The sequence below is a fragment of the Leptonotus elevatus genome, chromosome 13, assembly GCF_054856555.1.
Source record: "Leptonotus elevatus isolate MCC_2025b chromosome 13, RoL_Lele_1.0, whole genome shotgun sequence".
NCBI classification, from domain to species: domain Eukaryota; kingdom Metazoa; phylum Chordata; class Actinopteri; order Syngnathiformes; family Syngnathidae; genus Leptonotus; species Leptonotus elevatus.
The window spans coordinates 404,374-422,707 of NC_141251.1; the positions used below are offsets into that span (position 1 = coordinate 404,374).

The window sequence follows — 18,334 nt, forward strand, 5'->3', positions numbered from 1 at the left end:
TTAAGATAAGGAACACTAAGTGTCACCATGACGACGTAAGCTATCAATAAATTGTTCGTGGGCATCATAAACACTCACATATGAATCCTATCCCCACCTTTTTGTTACAAGATTGTCACTAAAGCTCTTGTGAGCAGCGTGAACGTGGGTGAGGGTAACGTACGTGTGCATGTGCCAGCTAGCATATGTTCATTGAAGTCAACGGACAATTAGCTTAGTGACGCTAACAGCACAAAAGTGCAATGCTAACGAACGACTTGTTTTTATTGATTAATTGTATTATTATTATTACATCAGCCAACTTTCAATAACGAGGCGACGCGGAACGGAACCGAAGGAACCCCCGTGGACAAACAAATTGAAGGTAAAATCGTTCATTCATTTATACTGTATTTTTAGTTTAATTTACGGATTGACTAATGTTTTTTAGTTTTGTTTTTACATTACGGTTTAACTGAACTTTATTTAGACGAATTAAAGTACATGACACCGTGCAATCATGAATGCCATTTTTCTTTAAACTTATTCTTTAAGACAAACAGAAGACAACACTCAAAGACATATTCATTTTCGAAACTTAAATATTACAAACGGCATGAAACAACAATTATTTTCTCGGATTTGGTGCTTGTAAAAAAAAAAAAAAGTGTGCGTGCAGCTACCAAGGCTGCCTGCAGATGGCGCCATTGCTCCAGGTTTGTCTACACTCAAAAGTTGGTACTTGCAAGGTTTGATTTCCAGACCAGTTAGTGTAGTGCTTCACTGAGTTGACTTCTCCTTGACTGACTTGTTTGTCCTGCGATCGACAGGCGACCAATCCAGTGTAGGATCATCCTACACTGTCAGAAAACGTGAAAAATGTAAATGAGCAACATGTATAGCAACAATGTTAGTTTGTGCAACAAAGCAAGCAAGTTGTTTTTCTTTCTGTACTGGAGGTGAGTTTCAGTACAAGTTGTAATAAGTAAGATTTGTTGAATACCCAATTTTCCTTGTTCATTGGAATTTTGACTTAGCCAACTTGTTGTTGTTTCTTTCAGTGTGGAAAAAGGACGTCTATTTTCCCTGCAGAAGCTTCGAGCAGCGGTTTGAGCGCGAGTGAGCTTGGCCGTGTCTTCCATTCAATTGACGTTTATTGCTCAGGGTGAGTTTTTTTTTACAGTTTCTTTTTTTTGAGCGACTCCTGTAGTTCAAAGTGCACCTGCGCTGATGTACGCTAACAACGTGGCTTGTTGATAACTGGACTTGTTTTTGTGTTTGAGAGTTGAAAAGTGTTCCAAAATCAAAGACAATTTAGCGTCAAGCTCACTTGTTGTACTGCTGATCACCAAAGAATGGAAAAAGCTAGAAACATTCTTTTGCTCGGTTGACGGTTTTGCCTTGTTTAGTGCAAGCGTTACGTCAGACACGTTTGACAAAAATTAGCATCCCAGCATTTGTGCTTTTATTTGTACTGTAAGTGTTTTAGAGTTTGAAGCCTCCACTGAATTGCCAGCAATCAGTATGTGAGCTGCAGTCTTCATTTTGTCCACTTGGGTTGCCGTAATCACATTTTTGACGTTACAAGTGTGTAAGTGCGTGCGCCTTGAAATATCTCGTCACTTGCTTTTCAACAAGCCAAGTGCAAGCACGGGACACGGCAGGGGCAAAGTGATGATGATGAGGCCGATGATGAAGGTGTCTAAGGCCGCCTTTGGCAAAACGGCAGCCAATGATCCGGAACAAGTCGCCGCCTCCGTTTGTGGTCCTTCCTTCCCAAGCGTCGCTATCACCGCCGCCGTGTCACCTATCTCGCCGTTGGACGAACGCGGAGTTGGCGACCTCTCACTGCTTAGACTGGCCCGGGCGCCGCCGACCGGCACAAAGCCACACGCGGGAATGCCGTCAGGACCTTCCCCGTCAGGACCTTCCCCGTTCCCGCTGCCCTTCCCCAATTGTGACAATTTTGCCGGCCACGGCGAGGTGCGAAGACGCGCGTGATGTCGCTTGGCGGCAGTCGGCCGGACGCTAATCTGTTGCGCTCGCACCGAAGATCCACCTTCACTATTCGGGAATGAGTCAATCCAATTGAAAGAAAATGGCCACTGGAGCGCTTCATCGTGAGCATGTTTACAAAGCAAACCATATTCACATTTGCATATTTCATTCCAACATATCGGAGTGTAGCCTACATTGCCGCACCAACACAAAAGGATTGCCTCGTTAGTTGACTTGAACCTCCAGCATCCCACGCCGTACGCTGGCCAGTGGCAGAACCCAGGAAGGTTTTTGCCTTTGGACTCATTAGAAACCCATCTCGGTTGCTGCTAGCATCATCCTAGCTAGCGCTAAACTGATTTGTGGCATCCGACTTTACGAGCTTCCTTTTGTTGGTTGCTAGCATAACGTTAGCTGGCCAACGGCGAGGTGTTCGCCGTAGCCGCTCGCTCGCTCGCTCGCTCGCTCGAATGGACCACGTATGTTTCGTTCACGCATGTGCACTCGCCACATGTCCTCTGACAGCCGTGAGCGGTTCTGACCGGAAGCTGAAAATGTGGATTCCGCGTTCCTTCTCGACAACCAATTGTCATCTCAATTCAAGTCATCACCCGTTCGGGCACAGCTCGCCAAATCTGCAACGATTCCCTGTCACTGACCCGCCGCTAACACTCTTCTCTTCCGCGTACTCGCCACCAATCGGCCTTTAACCTCAAGTGAAGTCAAATATTGTGAGCGGAGGAAGGAAGGAGCGAGCACGTGCGTGCCTGCAGGCCACCGCAGGTGCTCGCCCGCCTCGGAAGGAGGTCGGGCGAGACGCAGCAGGGACGGCGCGCACGCCCGCCTCGGGTCTTAGAGCGCCGCAGCCCGGCCACGCCCACGCGCTGCACTCGGGCAGAATAAGTGAAAACACCTGCGAGAGGTGGAGACGCGAAGCACCTCCGTCAGCCCCGCCGGACCGGGTTCATGAATGAGGTGAACTCTTGAACCGCTCGCTGGAATGCGGCACGCAGACCAACTTCCTGGGAAAAATGCGTCCCGACAAGTCGCGGGCCCGACGTTCGGGCTTCGTTTATTACGCGCCGACGCGCCCGTTAGCGTCAACGGCTGCGAGCTGCGAGCTGCGAGCGGACCCTTAATCTGAGCGGCGTGTCAGACGGTTGCCGTGGTTACCACATTTGGATTTGGACACGGATCACTTCAAAACGAAAACCATCGCAGCAACAATGTTGATTTGAGCGATTTGAGGTTGTTGTTGTTGGTCAAAGCCAACAAAATAAAAGCGTCCCGTCTGATCTGGACGTGCAGGAAATGCCGACTTGAGCTTCTTGCTGGCACAGAAGAATTCCAAATCTCGCAAACTTTCTCCGCCTTGCACAGCAACGCCTGACGCATCAGGCCCGATATTCACGTGAGGATAGTCGGGCCGAGGAAGACGGGGGAGCCGTCGCCACGGCAACTCTTAGCTTTCGGCGAGACGTGGCCCTGGTGCGAGCGAGCGCAAGCAACATTTGAACCGTCCGCAGTCGCGTGACTTCGTCGGATGAAAAGATGTGAAATGTTTATTTGTCCACGTTTTCACTCATTGACGCTTTTTGGACGCTCGTCTTCGTATGCAAATTTCTCATTCTAACTTTTATTTTCTATCCATTGTTGCTTTGGATGTCGTAGCTTTTGGTTTTAGTCGGACTTTCAGGAACAAATTCATTATGAAAAGTGCAAACTACTAATTGATTATCAAATGAATTGACGCATTTTAGAACTCTTATTTCACCAACAATTGTCCACACGTTCAGAATAAAAAAATAATAATTGGGGCGAAAACGACCTTTGTGAAAAAACAAGACGTTTGCATTTACTTTTGGAAAACGTTTTTGACAATTTTCTCCCGTTGGGATCAAACCAATAACTTCCTCACAATCCATTTCTGAATTTTGGGAAATAAGAACCTGTTTTTGGAATGGAAATAAAAACGTTTTTTTATTCAAATCCGTTTTGTTGATTATTAGTAAAAGTAACGGACAGCTGTTTATTGAATGATTTGCAGCTGTATTCCATTCTCATTGTCGTTGTGGTTCTTTTATTCCAATTGTTGTGACTTTTCTAAAGATGTGCTGGAATTTTGTGGCCTTGCGAAGGTTTGACAACGTTTGCGTGCAAGTTTGTCTCGCGTTTGATTGATTTGCGCGAGCATCGACAACAGCTTGACCTCGAGTAACCCGTCGAAAGGACAACAGGAAGAACGTCGAGGTGTGAACACGCCACTTATGTGGTTTGCCGCGCCTGCGGGGCGTGACCTTGAACGTGTCGTCTTCATCGTCAACGCGCTTCCACGATAACCCCGCCGCGACCTTTGAGATCTTCGACGGTCGGATCGACGGCTTTGTTGCGCTGAACTTGTTTGGGCCTGAGACGATCTGGGAAGGTCAGAGGTCATGTTCTGGTTCAAGTCCACCGACGGCAGCTTTGACCCGGTGACCCGCAGGGTGAAGCGTCGTGCGCGAAACGCGGCGGGTGAGCTTGGTCGCCGGCGCTCGGCCGGTCGTCCCGGAATGCCGACTTAACAGATGTTGTCTGACAAAGCCGATAATTACATGCTGTACAGCTGTGTGGCCCCGCTCGCTCTTCATCCTCCTCCTCCTCTTCCTCCCCTCCGGCGTTGCTCTGACTTCACTCGCTGAACTTGGAAATCACTTTGGCTTCAATCGTGCACTTGAGACGACAACAACCGCGCGTTCCGCTAAGCGGTTACTCAGCTGTCATTTACCGGCCAACAATCGACATTTGACCTTCCAATATTCTCCCTCCAAATGCCACCAATCTGCCGTGGACGTGCCGCTTTTCTGCCACCGGTCGGGCATTGGGCAACGTTCCCGTTGCGCTCATCTGCCGCCACGCTGCCGTTGAACGTTTTCCCTCCATGCGCTCACGAGCCACCAATCGGACCGCCTCTTCCTTTTCTCACTGAATTGATGTGTTTGAAAGGATGTTTGCTTTTTTTTCTTTTCTGTGTTGTGTTTGAGGCTGAAACCAACTATGGTCAGTTGCGTAACGCGTGGCGTGGCCAGCGTGCGCTTTTGTTGCTCCCTCCGCCGTCCCCAGGCCAAAAATCCCTGCACAAGCCCCGCCCCCATCAGCTGACCGGCCACTGACCCCGGTGGGTGGCCGGGTGGCACCGTGCTGAACTCCCACTTGAAAACGGCGCCAAGTTCGCAGCCACTGCGAGTCCATCACATAGCGACCTTGGCACGGCTCGGCGGGCCCCCGACGCTCGCTTCGTTAGGCCTGCTGCGCGCACGCACGCACGCACGCACGCACACACGCACGCACGCACGCACGCACGCACGCACGCACATGGCATGCTCACATTTATCACACGCACACAAACACACGACACATATAAACATGAACGCACACATGCTTTTACATTCCAAAGTGTGTGTGTGTGTGCGTGTGTGTGTGTGTGTGTGTGTGCACATAAAGACAAAAAGTCACCTGGTGAAAACATAATTGTTCATTAACAGAACTGTACAGCATCTACACAATCTACACACACACACGCATACAAAGAGTAAATAAACAAAGTTGAGAAAGTGCTAACTCCTTCGGGGGATTATTTGTAACCATCATCATCATCATCATCATCATCGTCGTCGTCGTAGTTTTTAGGTCTGATCGGAAACGCACACCTTATTGCGACGTCAACGCCCGTCAACCACGTCACTTCCTCCCGCTCACCGGTCCCGCCCAACCGTCCCGATGCCTCCCGCGAGCATGCCGAGATCCGCTTCAGGTGCGAACGTGTTGATGGCGGCTGTTTGAAGCCGTGTTCGCGTCACATTTCTATAACCGGGTGTGAATGCGGCTTGACATCAGGTGTGATGCTACGTTGTCATGATCAGGTATCAAATCGTTTAAAGCTGCTGTGAACGTGTTATTATTTGATGCGAATCTGTTTTGACATCGGGTGCGAAGGCGTGTTCATTAAGTTCCGCTGTGAATGTGGATTGACATCGGGTGCGAAGGTTTGTTGATATCGTATTTGGTGTGTGTGAATGTGTTGATATCAGTCATGAATGGCATCAGGTGCGAAGGTGTTGCTCAGGTGAGAATGAGGTGTGAATGTTGCGGGAGTGCAAGCCTTCCAAATGAGACGGACGCATTTTGGAGTGGACGCAGTCCTGAAAAGCGGAACCTGCCTCTTGCTAGGTGTGATGACAAGTTGATATCAGCAGACAAAGACCGACCCCCGTGCGGGTCTTCGGGGCCGGTCGGTCTTAGCGAAGCGGCTGGTTCTGCGTGAAGCGCACGTGCAGTCCGTTGACCGGGTGCACGATGGGCACCGTCTGCATTTTGGGGACGTCCCGGGTGGCCAGGGTCCATTTGCACGTGGCCACCAGTTCCACAGCCAGAGTCTTTAGGACCATCTGGGCCAGTTCCTTGCCCACGCAGCTGCGCACGCCGCCGCCGAAGGGCACGTAGCTGAAGCGGGACGAGCGGTTCTCCTCGCGCTCCGGCCCAAAGCGGTCCGGATCAAAGAGTTCCGGGGCTCGGAAGACGGCGGCGGTCTCGTGCGTGTCCCTGATGCTGTACATGACGCTCCAGCCTTTGGGGACCTGGTAGCCCTGCGAGCACAAACACGTACGGACAGCGCGACGTTACCGGCACGTTTCTGACGTGCGTTGAAGATGAATTCATCGCAAACAACGCCATCTTTAATCGTGTTCATTGAGGGGCAAAACACACGATTGGGTTATTCTTGTGCAAATTGTGGAGTGCCAAACGTTTGCAGCGTGAAAAGGAAAAAGCCTCCGATCGGACAAGCGTCTCCATTTTGCGCACCTTTTGTCAAAGTGGAACCAGACAAATGCTTTCAAATGTTTCACGGAGGATTCTGATACAAAACTCGCACCAAGAACGTGGTCGTTCCAGAAGTCAACATTTGAGTGGGCCGAGCTTGCGTTTGGAAAGAAGCCGCAAGAGCGAACTTGTTGTCGTCTCTTGTGCTTTTTCTCCTTTTGACGGCAGCTTTTTCTTAACTCCGGCCCAATTAGCTCGCCGGGCTTTGCGAGTTCAAGCTTCGCAAAGATCAGCTTGAGTGAACAGACACAATGACGTTTGTGCACTATGGACCGGTTCTAGCCTGAGAAAGACCAGCACCAATAGCCCAATGTGGACCACAATAGTCTTGTGGGAATTCCTCGGCAGTCGTTTTCATCTTCACAAAGCCTCCTGCGCAAATTGGGGGCACGCCGGGGGCAGCCGAGGGGCATTTAAGGATGAGGGGGCCGCCGTGGGGCCTTCTCAAAGATCCGCACGGCAACGCGGCGCTGCTCACAAACCGACCGTTGAGTCACCAGCTCTGATTTACGGGTACGAACGCTGAACGGACGCTTACTTACGTCCAACTCAAAAGTCTGCAGGGCGGTCCGGTAGCCTCCAGAAACCGGCGGCAAGAAGCGCAGAACCTCTTTGATGACGCAATCCAAGTAGCGCAGCCGGCTCAGCTTGTCCAGGCTCAAGTCGGGCCGAGGACTTTGGCCAGCGTCTCCGGCGCCCGCGAGGCCTTCAGAGTCCAGCTCGACTTTAAGGCGTCGCACCACCGGCGGGTGGCAGAGGAGCTGCAGCAGCAGCGACGTTGACGCGCTGGCGGTGGTGTAGTGGGCGGCGAAGATCAACTCCACCGCCGTTTCCTGCAAGCCAGAACCACAACTTTTGCTTGGGACCACTGTCAAAATCGGAAAACATCCTGACCTAAACTTCTGCAGCGCCTCTCGGGTCATTCGAAAGGAAAACCGCCTCCACGTTGTCCTCATCCAAATCTTAAAAGCAATTCTTAAGAAAGCCTGAGGACAACGTGGAGTTGCCGGCGCGAGCGCACCTTGAGCTCCTGGATGCTGAGGTCCAGGCCGTGCTCCTTGGCGCCGGACAACATGTAGTCGAAGGCGTCCAGATGGTCGCCGTGCTTGTGCTCCATCTTCTCCGCGATGATCTTCTCCATGTTGGCGTGCAGGATCTCTCGGGCTTTGATTCCCTGCCAGGAACAAGAACGCTGGTGAACGTCCAAGAGGAACGCGGGACGTCAAATGCTTTTGGACTTCCACGTTCGATCGTCATGAACAAAATGAAAATACAAAAATAGGAAACCAGACCGACTTGGATTTCCTGAATGGAATCGGGTTTGCGTGGCCCGCAAGTTTGGCAACCTGAGTTGATAAAAACCACGGCAGTTTGTAAAACTCAACCATGGACATCGCATGGACACACCGGACATGGCGGACATGTTGGCAGGGGCCAGTTGTCCCATCAAAGGTCATGGGTCGCTGTCGGCGCGCATCTCAGAAGGAGCGTTTGGCGTTTCTGTGTTTTTTGTTGCGTCAACGTGTTATTTCAACAACAGCGACCAAATTGCTTGTCGGACCAAAGCAGCGAAATATGACCAAGTCGTGATCTGTGGAATCTTGTTGGAATGGAGGTGAAAAAAGAAGCGCATTAACAACGCGGCTCGTACCAAGTGCCAGCGCTGTAAGTTGAAATCCACTTTTTATACTCTCTATACTCTTTATTTTCGAGCTGTCAAACGCTTACGTTTTTAAATCCGATTCATCACAACTTAGAATTTCGATGAATCGCGATTCATCGCTTTTCTCCCCCTCCAGATTTGCAGAGCAGCGTTTGTGTTCATTCTTTTGACATTTCATGTCCTGAGGACGTCTTCAACTGCACTCGCTCATCCTCCTCTTTTTCGAATCATTTCATTACTTGCATAATTTAACGCGAAAAAAAAAGGACCCCGATGGTTTTGACACGCAAACATTCATTAAATGCTTGACTTGAATGCATGAAATGACGTTTATTGCTCAAACACAACACGTGCTAGCTTAAACGTAGCCAACCGCCGTCACGCCATGAAGGATCATCTCAGGTCAAAATGAATGCGATTAATCTGCGTTAATTCATGATTCATGCGATCATTTTTTGTGATGAATTCATCAATTAACGCGTGAACTTTGACAGCACTCATTTATTTACAACAATTTTTTTTGAGGCCACAATAAGTGTTTTCAATAATCACGATCGTTTCCCGTGAATGGATTCGATTGTCAGCGGCTAATTGAAAATGCAAGTGAAGAATGGCGGAGGGCGGACCTTTCGCAGGCCGCTGAGCGGCGCGTCCACGGGAAGCGAGAAGAGGTTGTCCATCAGCTGCTCGAAGATGGCGCCCAGGTAGACCACGCGCTCCTCGTCCAGCTGCAGCCCCAGCAGGACGCGCGCGGCGATGCGGAACGTCAGCAGCTTGGCGGCGCCGTACACGTCCACGGCGTCGGGCCGCGCGCACCACTCGGCCACCTGGCGGCGCACCGCCTCCTGCAGACGCGGCAGGTACGACTCCAGGGCGCCTCTGCTGAACACTTTCGCCAGCACCTGAACAAACACGCCACGTCACCGTGACGGCGAATCGCAAAACCTTCCCCACGTGACGCAAGCCTGACGCGTCTTGTTGATTTGGCGGAACAACAAAGCGGGACATTGGTACCGATTCTGCATTGAGTGCTTGTGTTGTTTGGGTCGCTGAATTGGAAAAAAAAAAAGGATCAAGGGAAACCTGTGCGAACAAACGCGTTAGTAAAATCGCTGGCTGGCATGGAGAGTGCGGGTGGTGGTATGCATGGTGAGCAGCCGCGATAGGCTGTTGATTGTTTTTGTATTGAAATTGCTGAAGCTGAAAATGGACCACGTTTCCACTTGATTGCCTTTCTGTGACTCCTCCAGTCTCGGCTGCAAGCTGCTGATCAATTGTTTGCCGTCGACTTGCTCTCATGAGGTCATCATTCGAGGTTCAACCATGAATCCATTCATCAGCAAGTCATTGATGATCGCATTAATTGACGACTATTTTGATGATCAATTGAAAGCCGAGAGAATATTTGAAGTTCGAAATTGTTTAAATGCTCGCAGTGAAATACTCTCGCATTTCTGCCGTTCTCCACGAAATCAAACATTGTGGGTTTTTTCTTCAAAATACCCCCCGGCGGGTCGAACCGTGTACGACTACTTGCTGAAGCAGAGACGAAACTCGACGCCACCTGACTTGCTTGATTTTTGCACCACTAACACGAAATGTGTAAAGTCGTCCTAAGGGACTTCCTCGCCCCCGTACCTTCCTCTTCCTCTTGTGGGCGTCGCCGGTGGAGTTGACGAGCGTGTTGGGTCCCAGGATGATGCGCGTGCTCTGCGGCCATTGCGTGCACACCAGGCTGTGCTCGCCCATCAGGATCTTGCGGATGTTTTCGGCGCCCGTCACCCGGATGACGGGTTTGCCCAGGAGGTGCGTCTTGAACACGTTGCCGTGGCGCCGCCGCCGGCAGACGTGGAAGTCGGAGCCCTGCGGACACCGACGTAACAAATGAGCCCCGTCGCCGAGAGACAAAAGACAATCAGTCTGGACTTGAGAAGTTGGAGATTTTTGCTTCATTTGAAGTTCGACACGATCGCCAAACGTCAATCGACTCCCAAAACATTTGTCGATCATCGAATCGTTGCCGCTCAATGGAGTCTTTGCGATTTCTCTCGTTTACTGCATCATAAAGCACTTGAAGCGCCGCTTTTTGCCAACAAGTCCAAATGAAAAATGGTCGCTATGATGGAAAACGTGCGAGTCGACAAAATATTTCTGCTTCAATCTGATCATATTCAATATTTTTCCATTGAATTACTCTCAATTTTTGGGGGGGAATCTCCCGTCCGTTTTGCAGAACTTTGCGGTCGTGTCCAAAACGTGTTTTGGCGCGCGCTCACCTGGACCAGCCAGTGCAGCGTCTCTCCGACCACAGGCCAGCCCATGGAACCCTGGGGCAGGGGCAGCGGGTTCCGGGGGTCCCTGGTCAGCCTCCATCGCAAAGTCCACAGGATCCGCGTGAGCGTCAGCGCCAGGAGCGCCCACAGCGGCCACGCCCACAGCGGCCACGCCCACAGCGGCCACGCCACGGCGCCCGTCAGCGCCCGCACGTCAGCCAAGTGCCAAGCGGGCAACATGTCGTCCTCGTCCCGCACGGGAAAGCAGCCACACTCGCGCCTTCTTCCCCTCGGACGGCTGCGGCGCGCCTTCACGCACGCACGAAAAGGACAAGAACACAAGAACATACTTTGGAGAAGCGAAAGTGCGCATTGGATTCCTTGAATGAAGTCAAGAAGGAACGATACGAAGATTTTGCTCCTCATGCGCAGTCGATGAATTTTGAGCGTCCGTCACTCGGCAATCGTCAACCGTCAATATTTCAAGGCAAAACTTCAATCCGTCGATTGCTCAGCAAAATGAGCGCTTACGGGAAGTTGATTAAAACTGAACGGATCTTCGTCCGCAAGACGTAACCCCAAAAATACAAAAGTAGCGATTGGGAAATGAACGAAAGATTCCAAACTGAAAAGTCGTATCAAGTTAAATACAACTTTTTCAATTCTTCAAATTTGGCCTTTCTAAACAATCCACAAAAATAGTACAAATCAAATAAAAATCAGTGCAGCTGTCCAAAATCTTTGTGATGGTGACGAGGGAGTCGGGAATCATCATTCACAATTCCCACGTTTTAGGGACTGCCAAAGTCCGCTACATCGAAAGAAGCATCGAGTGTTCACACAATGCAAGAGATCACCCCCCCCCCCCCCAGTCTACTTAATAAAAGTACATCTTAAACAATGGATTGTCTTGTTTGTAGTAAAACAATCCACTATGTTACAAAAGTCACATGTGACTAATTCTTCTTCAAATACACGAGCAAAAAACGAACAAACAAGGACATGAAAAAAAGGAGCATGAAAAGTTGGACTTAAGTGCAATAAAATGCAGGCAGCGCATGCGGTCACTTGTTTGCTCATTTGCTACGTCAACAAAATCACCATTTTATTTGATTCCAACTTTTGATGCTACTTTTACGTCATCAGCTTGGGTTGAACGTTTTATTATTGTGACAAATGAAGGAGTAGAAAGTACACGCGCGTTCTTTGCAAATGTCGGCAAGTGAAAAGTGAAAAGTGAAAAGAAATACTCCAAACTTGTTCAACTAATTATTAGGCGCTTGCCTTTTCCCACGCACGCACGCACGCACGCAAATATAGATATGAGATAAGAAAGAGAAAGCTGGCGCGCATCGGGCCCCCTGCGACGAGCACGCGCCGCAGGCGCCAAGACGACGTGTGCGCGCGTGCACGCTGGAAGCGGACGGATGCGCCGGCGTCAACCATTCCAAACCCTGCGCCGTCTTGTCCGTCACCTTGCGAGCACGCTTCGGGGGGTACACGGTCGCGGGTCGCCAACCCCCCTGCCCCCCCTCCCCCCCGATCCAGCGGCACCCCAAGGCGGCGCGTGCGTACAAAGTGCGGCGGCGTGCGCGTGCGAGTGCGAGTGCTTACCTCGTCCGTGCTGAAGTCTGAGCGCGAATTTGAAGCGACGTGACGACCGGCGCGCCTTTTTATTGCCGACCCACCTTCGCCTGTGACGTCACCGCCGATATGTTAAGTAGGCGGCGTGCACGCGGAGCAGACGGCCCAGTGCGTGAGAAAGAGAGAGAGCGAGCATGAGTGAGAAAGTTTGCAGTTGATGGAAGGCAATTGATTTGCATCTTCGTGACGTCATCATCACGAAGTAACTCATACTTTGTTACTCTACACATTTGCATCTTTACATTTTGATGTGTTAGATTTGGTTTCACACGATTCAAACGTGCTCAACGATGACGTCACTTGCACGCCACGCAAAGCAACTTTTTACTTTGACGTTTTTCAGTCTTTGTCGATGGCAGACGATCCCAAATTTCGATTCGATATTTGCCAGCCGCGTTGCTAACGTCGAGATGCTCGCGACACAACCGCTTTTGGCTTTTCTATGATGTCATCCATTTGCCTGGCTTGCACGCCACGTCGCCATGATGACCAACTGTGCAAGCATTGGATGCTTTTGACAACAAATTGTCTGAAGCATTCGTACCACGATTCCATTTTGGGAGATTCAACTCAAGAAATAATGTTGGGCAAATTGCTCCAAATGTCTTTTCTTCCACCTGCGACATCATCATTTTCTGCATCCCAGAAATTGGTTTGAGGCGACACGGGATGGACCTCAAGCACACCTGGATGACATCACACGCACATCAGAGACTGACCTTTGACCTGTCCGGTCCACGCGTGAGTAGAAAGTGTTGCAATGTAAACACAGGATGATGCGCGTCGGCTGTCAGCCTCGGGCGGCCTCGCGCACGCACACGCACACACGCACACGCGCACATTCGTGAGTGTTTGTAGACACCCCAGGCAAGAAGGACTATGAAGTGCCCCCCCCCAAAACGGCATGATGTGGCGGGTCAAATGTGATTTTTCGGCGTTTTGATGTTGACGTGCAGCATGAAATCTTTTGACTTGGATTTCAAATGAAAGCTGAAAATTGTAAATCCACTCGAAATGTGAACTCGCAAGCTTGTTGACGATGTCAAATCCTGTCCAACGCGGACGAGCGGTCGCCGGCGAAGACCTTCTGGTTAGTGAAGGCGGTCCCCACGGGTTGTCGGGATCCGTCAACGCCGACGTCTGCGCCTCTTGACCCGTCTGACTTCCTGCCGCCGGTCAGCCTGGGGAGCGCTCGTCAGTTGGCAGCGGAAGCGGATCGGGATCCGTTACGGAAGCTCGGCATTCCGCACGGCGGGGGGGCGGGAGGAAATTCTGGCTCCCGGGAGACGACACGCGACACGCGAGACGGACGAGGAGGAAGTGGCCCGTCGGCCGCGGCAAGCTCACTGGGCTAGCGGCATATTGGGGCTTTTATTTTGAAATCCTGCCCGACTTCCTCGTTTTGTTGGGCTTGACCACTCGAGTCGCGAGCTTTTGTTTTGTTTCACTTCACAGATTTTTGCACCCGCTTGGCAGAGAAGACATTTTGCCAGTCAGCTCAACTGCTGGATTTTGTGCAATTTTGAACTTGAAAACATGAAAGTTGTCAGGTTAGAACGTGGAAGCGAGCGAGTAAGTTGCGGCCGGCGCGGCGGGCTGTCGGGCCCCCGGGGGCCGCCCGCTTCCTTATCTTTCAGACCGAGCCCCGCCGGGCGGACGGATCGTGTTCGGGCCGCGGCTCAGGGTCGCGACCTGCGCTGGCCGGGACGGCGCTACCGTTCTGTTGAGCTTCTCAAAGGCACGCTTATTCTCCGGGCCCGAGTGCGGACGAATGGCAGGGTTCCAGACTTGGAGGGTGCTAGTTTGAATCCCTGGCACAAAAAATCTAAAAACAAATTTTTTTTTTGTCATCATCAAGATACAAACTGACAGGAAGTTACAAATAATCAAGTATTTGAATGTGAGATGCAAATGTTATTTTCAGGTCACCATCTTTCTGTTCTACTGCCAAATGTGTGACTTGGCTTTAGAAGGCAGAGCGTGGCCAGGTGAGTGATGTGGGTGCCAGCCAATGCCCGCGCCAACGTGCTTATTTAACCCCCCAAAAAAAGCAAAGATTTGATTTTCAACTTGTAAACATCGTTAATTACGACCACCCGCGTGACGCAATCGTCCTGTCGGCACCCGAGGGCGCGCATACCTGACGGCAGGAAATCACTTCTCGCTGCCCACCTGAGTGTGTGTTTACTCGAACGCAGGCGTAAACAAAGGCGAGAGGAAGTGTCCTTTAGGCCGGGGAAGGAAGCGCATCCATATTGCCCCGAAGACACGCACGGGGACCACCTGTTGTACGCACACTCACGCACACACGCAGTGGCGCGAGTGGTATGCAATCATCCGTGTTTACGTTGTGAGGAAACGCTAACAACTATTTTGACTTCAAGGTACCGCAATGCCGACGCCAATTGGAGCGTTACAATAACCGCCGTATTTTTCACCCACACGTGTTTTAAGAATCAAAACAATACTGCAGTGCGAACCCGTGTCTTCCGAGGGCTCCTTTTGTTTGACCATCGGGCCGAAACTTTGGCGACAATCTCCCCTCCGCCCCCGACCGCGGTCAGAATACCGAGCAGGAAAGGATAACACGGTCGCAAAAGTTGCCCGAGCGTCGCGGGAGGACGCCATCAATATTGGAGAAGGTGGAAAAGCAAAAGAGGATGAAACGGGACCCGCAGCTTGCTTTCTTCGTGGGGTCTATTTATGATAAGCAATGCACAATAAAACTACCACAAACGATTCCGCTTTTGGCCAGAGGGGTCGCACAACAGCAAAAACTCAGCATCTTGCGACATGCATGATTTTAGGCCCAAATGTGTGTGCGTGTGAGCATTTTCGCTCTCGCAGACTTTTAAGGCCACCAGTCCGACGTCGGCCAAATGGGACCGCCGTAGAAAAATGACGTCAATACGCACGGCGCCGACACGAAGTACCTTCAGCGCATGCACCAGATGTAATTCCCCTCCATACCATCGGCGGCGCTAGTCATTATTCCTACACTGCAGAAATCCTCTAACCTCGACTTAAACTCTTACATCAAGTCTTATTGATCTTGTTTTGAGAAGAGCAGAGTTTCTAAGATGAATCATTTTGTTTGTTTGTTTGTTTTGTGTTGTCAACCTTTTTACAAAACGTAAACAACGCATTTCGGTTACTTTTTCTCTCGCGATGCTTTCGCACGTGAACGAAACCCTCCGTTTTTTTGCACCGTATATAAAAGTAGTTCCTACCTGCTCTTTCCAGCCGCATTCCTCGTGTCACGCCATCGTTTGGCTTTCACGCCTTTGCCGGCAAACCCGTTAACGGTAATCTCGTACAATGGCCGACTCTCTTGAACCAGAGGCAAAGTCGTCTTTGCGACCAGACGGACGCGGCACGTTCAAATGCACAACAGCGTGACGCATTTCTACGTTCGTCCGCATTCGCCGCTTGCTCTTCTCGCCTCGACGCTGATTCAATATGCGGAGTTTGCTGAAAACGTATTTCAGATGGATTGGAATCGACGCGCCGTCCGACGGCCGACGCGGGATTGGCGGATCGAGGGTTTGAGGGTTCTTGACGTTTTGTTGGTCAGCGGAAAGTGACGAAGGATGTTTGGATCCTTTATCGGAGCGTTTTTGCTTGTTTTGCGTCTTGGAATTGAAATCACTTTTCTTCATTAAATATATTTAGCTTATTTTTTTTTGTAACCAATTTCAATTCTTTGCAATGGAGGAAATTGATTAGTTCTGTAAATGTAACTTTTTTTTATGGAACAAATGAAGTCAAGGTGAGCGCTCGCTCGTTCATCATCGCGTACGTTCGGAAGCGAGCTGCCACTGTGACTTATCTGCAGCACGCCCACACGTGCACGTGCACGCGCACGCGCACGCACACACTTTCAGCTGAGTGTGTGTTCCAATCTCATCCTTTACCTTAAAGCTTGTGATTTATCTCTCACACAAAGTGAGACCACAGAACCCGACCCCCCCCCCCCTTCCCACCTTGTGTGTGCGTGCGTGTGTTGTCTTCTGTAAGAGGTTCGGCTCGGCCTCAACATGACAAAAAGAGAGAAAGCAACTTTGAGCTTCTTGATGAGAAAATTCGCTTCAAGCTTTCAAACGCAGCGGAATCTTCTGATGTGTGTGCGCGCGCTTTTGTATTTGCTACATTGTGGGGCCCAACTTGAAATTGCACTTACATTGTGGTGGTCCCCACAAATTCAGACCTCCTTTTGAGGCTCAAGACTTGGTTTTAGAGTTTAGGTTTGAATTGGGTTTTTCATGATTGGGGTTAGAGGGAGGGGCTAAGAAATGCATCATGTCAATGAGACGTCCCCACAATGATGCAAAGACAAGTGTGTGTGTGCGTGCGCTGTGTTCACGGAACCTCAGCAAATTGGATGCATCGTGCCGCGCGTGTCGTCGTCCTCTCAGACTTCAGCGAGTCCCAAAAGCAAACTTCCGTCCTCTTCTCAAACTGACGAAAGAAATGAAAACGTCAGCGGACCAAACACGTTCACAGGCACAAATTCATTCATTCAAGTACAAAGTGTCCGTTTGGAAGGAAAGCGGCTTGCTCAAATGGAGCGAACCCAACAAAGCACCAAAAAAAACCCAAAAAGGTCAATCTTGAGGCAAGAAAATGCTGCACAGCTCCCGCGAAGGAAGGAAGACGGACGACACTTCTTCTCAATGATTGGTCCAAATGGCAAGCGGATGAATTTGTTGCGTTTGAAAAGCAGCAAAGCAAAAATGTTGGAAAATGTTGACGTGTGTGACGTTGCTGACTCGCAGCCTCTCGAATGAACTTCCTGTTGCTTGATTGGAGCAATTTCCCGCCTTTTGCCTGCCAACAAACGTCGCTGGCATGCAAAGAAAAACTCATTTGCCGTCAGCGGCGTGGCCCCGCCCACGTTGACGCATCCATCCATTTGTGCGTCCGCCGGCGTCGGCCACAAAGAGCATGGGCCGACCTTTGAACCTTCGCGCTGAGGCAGACATTTTGAAAGATGCCGTCAAGTGAGCGCCGGAAAAGCTTTCGGCCGACACGCCGAGTCGTCAATCCGAGCTGGCCACGCCCCCTCGCACCCCGCAGCTCCTGTCCATCATTCTTTTCTTTTCTCCTCATTGGAGGAGCTCATGCATGACAACACACACACGTCAACTGTTGACGTGTGTGTGTGTGTGTGTGTGTGTGTGTGTGTGTGTGTGTGTGTGTGTGTGTGTGTGTGTGTGTGTGTGTGTGTGTGTGTGTGTGACTGGCACTTCATTACCAGTTGGCTTTCTCAAGCTGTCAATCATCCAACAAAAAAACACCACCAGGGTGCCGGAACGACCCCCCCCCCCCCCCCCCACAACACGCACACACAAAAACACTCAGCAAATTTTCAGCGAATAGTGCAGCTGTGTCAGGACACGCCCACCAATTCAAACAAAAAAAGTCGTCCGCCAAGCGCGTTCGAGTCAGCTTAGCACTTTTTTCGCTAAAACTACGTTTCAAATGCTTTTGCTCACTTTCAGCAGATTTTTGAAAAAGGCTGAAACGAAACCTGCGAGTCGCTCATCCGTGATTTCGTGACGAGTCGATCGATTGCGGCTTTCAAATCCATTTTTGGGGGCCGACATTCGCGTCATCTCGACAATCCCGCAACAACGTCTTCCCGCCGCCGCGATGCGATGGAGCAACTTTCCCGACGTGTTTTCGCGTCGGAGCGCTGGCCAAGGTGAGCGTTGTTGTGGCGATGGCGCTCGCGGTGGGCGGGGCTTGGCAGATCAGAGCGCTGGAGCGGCCTAATGCTCTCTTTCCTCTGGAACAGGATTAGCGCCCAGCGGCGTCGCCTCCGCCCTCCGGTCAAGCGTGCGGCGGGAAGCCAGCGGGACGCGCGCTCCGTGATGGGCGGGGTCACGCCGCCCTACGCGTGCGCTTTCACGCGCCT

General features: G+C 50.8%; 1 protein-coding gene and 1 long non-coding RNA gene across 2 annotated transcripts in view; one reads left to right on the plus strand and one right to left on the minus strand.

The window, feature by feature from the left end:
• LOC147163361 (uncharacterized) overlaps window positions 1-18,334 on the plus strand; it is a 42,732-nt gene continuing 24,398 nt past the window's right edge. The window contains exons 1-2 of the long non-coding RNA XR_015096828.1: window positions 1-364; window positions 1,041-1,144. This is a non-coding gene — a long non-coding RNA (uncharacterized LOC147163361). The remainder of the gene's footprint in view (window positions 365-1,040; window positions 1,145-18,334) is intronic.
• cyp26c1 (cytochrome P450, family 26, subfamily C, polypeptide 1) lies at window positions 5,523-12,449 on the minus strand. The gene is made up of 7 exons (XM_086092409.1): window positions 12,388-12,449; window positions 10,777-11,082; window positions 10,139-10,363; window positions 9,127-9,402; window positions 7,859-8,011; window positions 7,380-7,670; window positions 5,523-6,602 (listed from the first exon to the last, which is right to left on the minus strand). Exons 2-7 carry the CDS (start codon window positions 11,011-11,013, stop codon window positions 6,255-6,257), a joined length of 1,530 nt encoding a protein of 509 aa, XP_085948535.1. The 5' UTR covers window positions 11,014-11,082; window positions 12,388-12,449; the 3' UTR covers window positions 5,523-6,254.

Coding starts and splice junctions, on each gene's coding strand:
- cyp26c1 (XM_086092409.1), bottom strand. CDS start 11,013: ATGTTGCCCGCTTGGCACTTGGCTGACGTGCGGGCGCTGACGGGCGCC. Junction 7,671..7,858: donor TCAGCATCCAGGAGCTCAAG/GTGCGCTCGCGC, acceptor TCTGGCTTGCAG/GAAACGGCGGTGGAGTTGAT. Junction 6,603..7,379: donor TGCAGACTTTTGAGTTGGAC/GTAAGTAAGCGT, acceptor TTGTGCTCGCAG/GGCTACCAGGTCCCCAAAGG.